Raw genomic sequence first — 8,960 nt, 5'->3', positions numbered from 1 at the left:
ATGTATTAATAAAATGCTCTATATGTGATCAAATTCTAAATATGTAAAGGCAGGCATTGATGGGTTGTGCATCTCTGAAGCCACACACCCACGAAACACTGACACATTGATGTCCGTAGGATCCCTGCTGTCATTAGAAGCGGCTCTCTTTCTCTGTCCATGGTGCTGAACTCTGATCACGTGACCACCCTTCCGTGTGTTTTTTATGCGCTTCCGCCCCCCCTTCCCCCTCCCTTATTTTTTTTTAACAGCTTTTGTTTTGTCTTTCTTTGAAGCGACACAAACAAAACAGCTTCGGCTGCATTTTCAATTAAACGACGTAACACAATACAGAGCGACCATTGTGCGGTTCTCTATAGGCTGCAGGTTTGTTTCCCCCATCGCCATTTTCAGCCGCCAGACGGCTCGATGTAATCATGGACACCGACTACTCGTCCGGCTTGGAAAACCCTCTGTACACAGAGCTGAAATACTTCTGTAGGAAGATACAGGAGGCCTACAACGAGCTGAAGGAGGACCTGACACCTTACCGGGATGATCGCTTTTACAGGTGGGTCTCCTGTTTATCTGCCGACACAATGGCGCACACACATTTCCCCGCTGCGTTTCATTGGGGCTAGGAGAACAGTAGTTAGAATATGAGCCTATTGTGCCATGATGGTAGATAAACAAGAGGTGTCCGTTGGGATTATACTCGTGTATTGTATGTTGTCGCTTTATATTTTAGATGATGCTAGACTGAGGGGTAGAGCAGTCCTTCAAAAAGATCAGTAACAAATCAATGGAAATGGGGTAAATAGGGGAATACTTTGCATTTCACACACATTCTCAGAATGTGCTGAATTTTTAGATAATCTTAAAACAAGGTAGCGGCCTCTTGATTCCTCTCAAAGGCAACACGTGTTGTCATGCAGAAGGGAATTGAACGATAGGCCACATCTGCATTAAACGTTTTAAATCACCATGCCTACTGTAAAATCCAGATGGTGTTCAAATTTGAAGAAATTAACTAAGTAGCTTATTAGATTTTTTTTTATAGCTCATTAGAAATTAAAAGTCAATGTTGACGTATGACGCAGTCTTGTGACGCAATACGCATGCAAACCACGTGGAGGGTTTTAAATAAAATGAAAGATGACGTGTTCAGCCGTTGCCTTCAAGACTTTAAACTATACGCCTTTTTAGCTAAACATAATAAGTCTCAGCCACAAGTAAAATGACACGTAAACCTAATGTCTAACACTGAAACATGACCGTAGATGTGGAATAATTGTAATGAACATGACAGCTTCATGTATCTAATAAAGGAGGGAAGCCCCTCTCGAGGGGAGTCACGTGACCACGGCTCCTCCCACTCGATGACGTTGCAGTCCAGTTATCGTAGACTGGTGTTGATACACGGATGTGGATTCACCGCTAATGTTTGTTTCCGTTTTATTTTCTCCACCGGCATCGACACCGCGAACCGAAATAAATGGAGCTGTAAGTGAAGCTGTGTTCGGCGGATACACCGGTGTTTAAATGTGTGAGGGAGCGTGTTAGAAACCACTCTGTGTGGCTCTTTTCCTGCCATCTGTTACTGCTAGCATAAGCTAGCATGGAAGCTAGCAGTGTTGACATACCCGCACCTGAACCACAGCAGGCTTAACAGCGTTGACCACGTCGGTTGGTTCCGCTCATTCTCTGTCTCTGCTGATTAGTGTGTGTGTGTGTTCATGTCTCCCTCTGACAGACTGGCCCCCATGCGGCTCTACACGCTGTCCAAAAGACATTTTGTCTTGGTCTTCGTGTTTTTCCTGATCTGCTTTGGCCTCACCATCTTCATTGGGATTGCAGGTATGACCGAATAAACAATTTCTCCAACAGCTGGCACAAGCTGGGTGTCTGTCAGAAGTCATTGAAACAGACTGTGGGTTAATTAAGTGAGTGAGTAATTCTGCTTGACTCCTACTGTAATCTAGATCTGATAAAACAATACGTAAAGAATGCAAACTGTTATTTTGACACTACTCTGACCCTTTCTGGATGGTCCAGTGCTTCTCAAACAGGTATTCATTGTGTCTGCTTGATGCGTGTAGGTCCTAAGGTGATTGCTGAGCAAGAGCACAGTGGTGATCAGTTACTTCTCAAGAACCTCTCAGTTAAGGTAAGGTTAAACCGTGTATGCTACTGTAATAGCAAGCACATAGACGGTCAATTAATAATTTAATTAATTATATGTTTTCAGACTGGGCCCTTCAATCTAGTCTCACCTCCCCTCACCACATACAACCAGCAGCTATGGCTCACCTGCGTGATGCAGGTTGAACACAGCAACAGTGAGACCACCACATCTCTTCCATTATTTTGCAAACATACTTGGTTTTGGTTATTAACGACATGTTTTTTTTTTTTTAATGCTTGTCCGTGTCAGTGGGAGACTTCCAGCAGCCCTTTGAGATCAACGTTGAGCTAAAAGGAGTGATGCAGGATGCCAGTGTGATGCACATCAACAATGTGCACCAGAAGTCCCGAACGCTACACTGCGGGACAGTAAGTGTCAATCAGCGAACGCTGTCAGAGCCGGTCATTGATGCACAGGACAGTTGGATTGTTGACTGAGCAAACAATGACTCGGCGTTTGTTGCCTCTCCTTTCCAGAAATGTGATGAGATCATTGTGCTCCATCTTGGCTATCTGAACTACACCCAGTACCAGGTCATGGTCAGCTTCAGCGGCCTGGAGAATATCACGTATGAAATCAAAGTCAAGTTTGTGGTACGTGACAAACTCTGCACACTGACTCTGATATTGTGTCTTTGTTCCTACATTGGATGTATATCTTGGGCTCACATGGCAGCGCAGCCTTTTTACTCTTTTGGTTTCTTCTGCTTTTCTTCTCGTTTTTCACATTCCTCCTCAGTGGAAAATGTACAACCCCAGCTTCTCTCAAGTGGAGATCTGGTTCCGGTTTGTCTTCGTGGTGTTGACCTTTATGGTGACGGTAAGAGCACAGATTACTTTTTTAGTTCTTAACCATCATTAGTGGCTTAAAATCTGTGTTTGACAAATGCATTCCTGAAACTCTTTCCTCTGCCTGTCCCCAGTGTTTGTTTGCACACTCACTGAGGAAGTTTTCTATGAGGGATTGGGGCATAGAGCAGAAGTGGATGTCGATCCTGCTCCCTATGCTGTTACTCTACAATGGTGAGCTTCAGTATTATCTCTCCTCAAGTCATATTTCACCCCTAAAATAAAACCTGTACAATCTGGCTTCCCTATTATAGCTCATTTGAACCATTACGGCTGCACATGTTGCTTAGTGTGTTTTGTTGCTTTTGTGGTTCAGATCCATTTTTCCCGCTGTCATTCCTGGTGAACAGCTGGTTTCCGGGGACATTGGACACTTTCTTCCAGGCTCTGTTCCTGTGTGCGCTGCTGCTCTTCTGGCTCTGTGTTTATCATGGCATCAGGGTTCAGGTGGGTCCGGTACTACACATGTACTTAAAAGGTTTCCTCTCATTTCTAGCGTATTATGAATCTTATTTCCTGTGTTTTAATGTCGTTTCCACAGGGTGAGAGGAAATGTCTGACGTTCTACCTGCCTAAGCTGATAATTGTCGGTCTTCTGTGGCTGTCAGCGGTCACACTGGGCATATGGCAAACGTAAGTCTGACTCCACCGGCCGCTAAAAGATTCAAACTATGAATAAAAACAGGACTGAAAACATCTGCTCTCCTCTATGGATTTGGCAGGGTTAATGAACTCCAAGACCCGACCTATCAGTATAAAGTGGACATAGTGAACTTCCAGGTGAGGTTTTAATGGTACAGGTGTTTGGACAGTATTGTTATATTTCGTACACCCGGTGTTTATGTCTTCCCAGCAGTTTAATGAAGTCCCATGTTATTTGTCCAGGGCATGAAGGTCTTCTTCCTGATTGTAGTTGCCCTCTACATCCTCTACCTGATTTTCCTGGTCGTCAGAGCTTGTTCTGAACTCAAGAACATGCCGTACTCAGGTATCCACAGCACGCCTCTCTGTGTTTGATTAAAGTCAATTGCTGTTAGTATGATAACATTAATGTGCTGTTTGTTTTCAACCACTAGATCTCCGGCTCAGGTTTTTGACAGCTCTGACATTTGTGGTCCTTATTATAAGGTGTGTTTTAAGGAAAATCCCAAACCTAAAAGAACCGTGTGTGTGTGAGTGAGAGAGAGTGATCTTTAAATTTTGATGAGGCTCTTTGTGGTTAACTTCATCCTGTCGATCTTGTCTCTTTCTCCTCCAGCATGGTCATTCTCTACTTGAGGTTTGGTGCCAAGGCTCTCCAAAACAATTTTGTCGCTGAACTGTCTACTCATTACCAAAACTATATCTTTTAAAACAATATTTCATTTTGACTATTATTGCTCTTAAATATAACATGTAAGATGCCATGTTGATGTCTTTAAATAGTGACAAAATCTTCCTTAACTCCAGACATACCAGCTGAATTTTTATCATTCTATGGTCTACTCAACTTTTACTTGTACACATTGGCATTTGTGTATTCCCCCTCCAAAAATGCACTTTATGGTAGGTAATACACTACAATTTAAATTCAGTAGATAATGAAGATGAAGTCATGTATAAATCGACTGCTTTTGTTTGATTTTCCCAGACTCCCAGTTGAAGGATAATCCTGCTTTCTCCATGCTGAATGACTCGGATGATGAAGTAATATATGGGTGAGCATTTATCTTACAGTTTGTGATGTAGTATTCAGTGTGAACTTGCATAAGCCAGCTGATGTTTTCTTTTTCCTTTGTAAAGGAGTGATTATGAAGACATGCCTTTACAAAACGGACGCGCCATCAAAGCAACCGCCAAGTACCAGGATGAGAGTGACACTGACTGAGGAGGTCTCTGATTGGCTTGTTGTTCCTTTGTTGTGTCCCTGTTGGGAACTACGAGAATACAATGTAAATAAGGAGGAACTGCGTTGGCAATACGAAATGATATACTTTCTGTGTACATAATTATATTTTTAAGAAAAGTTCCATGTCTACTGAATGTACTGTATTTTACTGAAAGTTGGGGCAAGTGGCCACTTGACCTTTTTTCTCATTGGAAACAAACTGAAGTACAATGATACAATTTCTACATGTTTGCAAACTCTTTTCCTCCTGAGATTTCTCACACAATGATTTTTTTTTTTGTGTGAAATCAACATTATTTCAAATGCTTTGTGTTGAACCACTGCTGTCACTCTATTGCACTGTGTTGTTTTTGTAACATCCTGTTCTCTGACAGTCTGAGAATAATGAGAATGCATGTATCGGGCCAAAGCTGAGGTACATTATACCGGTGATAGAAAGTAGAGGAAGCTTATGCTGCCGCAGCAGCTGTAAGCGAACATTTTGGGCTCACTGGCATGAGTGATGAATGTGAATTAAAGGGCCATAGGAATGCTGGCTGACAAATTCATTTTTTATTTTTTTTTTTTGAAATACAGGGAGAGCCTTAACAGGAGTAGGTCTCACTTCTCTCTTACCACTTCTTCCCTCAGAAAACAGCTTTGTAATTGCACTAGTTTAAGATTTTAACTTATTTCTCTAAAAGGTGATTTGATACTGTGTCATCTGGATGAATGGCTTTTGATGAACTGCTTGGATTTTACACAACTGAATGTAGAGGACTACTGACTAAATGTTTCTTATCCCCACACATACAGTAGACGGACCATTGGCCAAATCTTTTTTTTGCCTTATGTTGAACACATTATTTTAAGCAATCCTTTTTTCTGCTGTAACTTTCCCGATATTGCTTGCAATGTGAGATGTGCTGACCTTTCTGTTATTTTATAAAACTGGTTATGGACAAAAACAGCCAAAACAAATGTTTCATGTGAACATGTATTATATTCAAGATGGTGCCTTGTCTTTACGTGTCCTTTGTCGATGTATAAATGCTTTGACATAAATGTGCATTTTTGATTCTTTCAGTGTGAATGTAGTTTAAAGTGGTTAAATGAGGTTGTTGTGGGTCCTTGTATGATGCAAAATTCCTACGTTTTTTGTTGCTTCATACGATAAAAGCTGTATATGTAGCACACTGTCACGTCACATGTAAATAAAGCAAAGTGTATACAGCACGGTATTGTTTTAATCAGTTGGCACTTACAAAAATATAACAGTTTATTCAAATATAGCCAACGCGAATACACAACTTTCTACAGATTTCAAACACTTCAGTTGCATTGTAGTTGGTTCAGATGGCCAGCCCAAAAACACTGACGATACAGTACATGGACTTGTTCTCCCATCTCACCGTGCAGCTTCCTGTTGGGCGTAAATACAAAATACATTCAGTATTATCTCAACATTTTCACATTTATAGTATGTGACAACGTGCCACCAGTCTCTGAGAGCTGACCACCCAAAAGCTGACAGAAGAGAACACTTATGTATTTTACCATCAGTAGAATTGTCCCAGAAGCATGTGCAAGATGTTTGCAGACCTGCTCCATTCTTTTGCATGATGATGCAGGTCACTGGGGGGGAAACGGACATCTTTTAATATCAACTACATAGCACAAGAACCACAACAATGCTATGGTTGCACATGTACCTATGTATTTGAAAGGCTTCCCGAGTTTGCTGAGTTGACTGAGGCTCTGCTCCACTACACTGGTGCTCCACTGGTTCACTCTGCTGTGCTGGTAGGCACTTCCTCCGATGGCTGCTTCCACCGACTAGAGACAGTGTAAACAAATATCAGCAACTAATCAACAGTGTGTTACCATTTAATAGCCTCGCAATGATACTGTAATACAAGGAGAGGTTATAAATCAACGGCTTTGCAATCCGCATCATACAATACAATTTACACAGCACAATACAGTACGTCATTGTAGAGGAAAAGGCGTTATGTGCCTAGCAACCGTTAAAGTGTCCTTAGCAACCAACAGGTCGGTATAAACACAAAGTTGCAAACTAGCCGAAGCAACGAGCCGATACAATGTATTAAACTCTGAGGATAAACCGAGAGGCATCGTGTCTTTTTACTTTACCTCTTTAATGATTTTGGTCACTTCTTCAACGACAAACGCAGTCTCCTCGTCTGTCTGATACTCGTCCATTATAGTGCCTCCGATGTGTGAGCCGAGAATAGCATGTAGCATGTAGCTATAAGCTAACTATGAGAAGGGACCAAGTTACCCAGGACATTTCCGGTCGCACTTCTTCAGAATAAAAGGAACCAATTGAAATTTATTTTTTTTATAAACTGAAAAACTAAATAATAAGGTGTGTGTTGTGATAAGCATTTATTCTACGAAATGAGCTTACAAGATCCCGAACTTAATGGTCATGAAATTAGCCAAGTTACGAAATATTTAACACAGTCAATTAACGTTTGCTAACTTTAAATTGTTGTCCATTGATGAAAATGAATCAAAACAAAGTGACCGGAGCTACTTCAATGCAAAGTCATACAAAATCAGAGGAAAACACTTTTTTTCTGCCTGCTTGATACTTTATAATGTATTTATTTATCATTATATATGTAACATTTATTTATTAAAAACCTATAAGCTAGTTATATGCTGATGTTAGGTAGACTAATCACACAATGATTGCACTACTGCAGCGTTTTTAAAAACAACAGCAGTTACTTGGGTGACATTAGATTTGATGTGCCAGTACATGTTAATCGTCTTAAAAAAACAACTTACAAATGTGTTAAGAAGCTAAACTTAAACGGGGAAATAGCGTCCCCGCTGATAATTTTCTGCATTTCTGGTTATATAACATCAAGCTGACCGCACCTTGTCTTCACTCGCTGGCTCGTTGAGAGGACTTCAGGTCGGTGAAGGTTAATGCTTTTACAAACTCTTTAAACAGTGTATTCTATCTTTATTCCTCACAGTATCTCGACATTAACTTTAGCTGTAACATGTGTTGTTAATGTTCAGGATAACGTTATGGCGTTAGTTCGTCGAGTTTGTATGTGATGTTGCTAGCGAAACTTGTAGCTTCGCTAGGCTAGCTGTAGCTAAATTTGCATAGGGACGCGTTAATTAAGGAAGGTAGGAATGGTGGTAGACATTGGTAACGTTAACGATGGTTTATCGATGTTAACTTTCTAAGTGAACTTGGTCACATTAATTAACGTCATGAAGTTTGTTAGTTATTTCCTCACATTACCCTTAACCTCACGCTATTACTTCTACCTAAAGGCAATTAAGTGTCGACATTCTCCTGAAATGCGCTATCGTTAACTATCGTTAACTAATTGAGCTAGCTAACGCTAAGTAGCACTTTCGCTTTCGTGTTGAAGTTCGCATAAAAAGTCACTTATCAATTGTAATTTGTGTGGTTTAGTATTGTAATTTACACGTCTACTCCTTCAATTAGAAATTGTTTTGAATCCGATACCATTTGAACAGCTTTCACTTATTACATTATCTTCGAAACTACTGACGTTGATTGCTGCCGTACAACCTTTATTTTGAAAACACAAATACCGGAAAGGTAAATGATTCTCTTGCTAGCTTGATGCACGAGGTCTGTCTCATGGGTGTCCGCATATCGATGGTTTAACAGTATCGTTACTAACACGGATAGTTTGATGATTTTTCCCATGTTTCCAACATTGAAATGTGTAACGTTACTTGAGCACAATGCACAGAATACAGCGTACTATGTTTCCTGCATAGTTTCCGCCACCAGAGGGCGAGAAAGATACATTTATTTTTGTGAAAACATTAACGCTTTAAGTCCCGCATTTTGTTAATTTTCATCCACACACACGATCCCGTCATTAGAAATATCTATATTAAATGTCGATCTTACCTGACCAGTTCTACCTCCATTAAAGATATAAAACGGATTTTAAAGTAACGTTACTCTTTCGTAGTGCTTGTTGGTCAGTAACACATCAAGTGACCAGAAACAGCATTCACACTCCAGACCGATAGGGGCAGTAGCAGACATGAC

The 8,960-nt window shown here is 40.7% G+C and overlaps 2 protein-coding genes across 4 annotated transcripts; one reads left to right on the top strand and one right to left on the bottom strand.

Annotated features, from left to right (window-relative positions):
* The first annotated feature begins 239 nt into the window (after window positions 1–239).
* tmem181 (transmembrane protein 181) lies at window positions 240–6,115 on the top strand. Of its 2 annotated transcripts, none has more exons than XM_031875528.1 (17): window positions 240–550; window positions 1,733–1,836; window positions 2,079–2,146; window positions 2,228–2,318; window positions 2,414–2,532; window positions 2,641–2,757; window positions 2,903–2,983; window positions 3,087–3,186; window positions 3,329–3,459; window positions 3,554–3,645; window positions 3,735–3,792; window positions 3,898–4,000; window positions 4,089–4,140; window positions 4,271–4,353; window positions 4,468–4,557; window positions 4,643–4,709; window positions 4,795–6,115. In XM_031875528.1, the coding sequence occupies exons 1-17, from the start codon at window positions 417–419 to the stop codon at window positions 4,877–4,879; spliced, it is 1,575 nt and encodes a 524-aa protein (XP_031731388.1). In that variant the 5' UTR covers window positions 240–416; the 3' UTR covers window positions 4,880–6,115. The 2 variants fall into 2 exon arrangements, with proteins under 2 accessions (XP_031731388.1, XP_031731389.1); XM_031875529.1 differs by lacking the exon at window positions 240–550 and adding an exon at window positions 560–1,482.
* On the bottom strand, window positions 5,264–7,115 carry dynlt1b (dynein light chain Tctex-type 1b). Of its 2 annotated transcripts, XM_031875531.1 has the most exons (4): window positions 7,034–7,115; window positions 6,592–6,715; window positions 6,437–6,514; window positions 5,264–6,302 (listed from the first exon to the last, which is right to left on the bottom strand). In XM_031875531.1, the coding sequence occupies exons 1-4, from the start codon at window positions 7,100–7,102 to the stop codon at window positions 6,232–6,234; spliced, it is 342 nt and encodes a 113-aa protein (XP_031731391.1). In that variant the 5' UTR covers window positions 7,103–7,115; the 3' UTR covers window positions 5,264–6,231. The 2 variants fall into 2 exon arrangements, with proteins under 2 accessions (XP_031731391.1, XP_031731390.1); XM_031875530.1 differs by having other exon boundaries at window positions 5,264–6,514.
* Between the last annotated feature and the right edge of the window lie 1,845 nt (window positions 7,116–8,960).

Source organism: Anarrhichthys ocellatus, unplaced genomic scaffold (assembly GCF_004355925.1).
Source record: "Anarrhichthys ocellatus isolate YVR2014 unplaced genomic scaffold, GSC_Weel_1.0 scaffold91, whole genome shotgun sequence".
Taxonomy (NCBI): domain Eukaryota; kingdom Metazoa; phylum Chordata; class Actinopteri; order Perciformes; family Anarhichadidae; genus Anarrhichthys; species Anarrhichthys ocellatus.
Note: the sequence above shows the minus strand (reverse complement) of the source record. Positions and strands in the feature narration are given on the sequence as shown.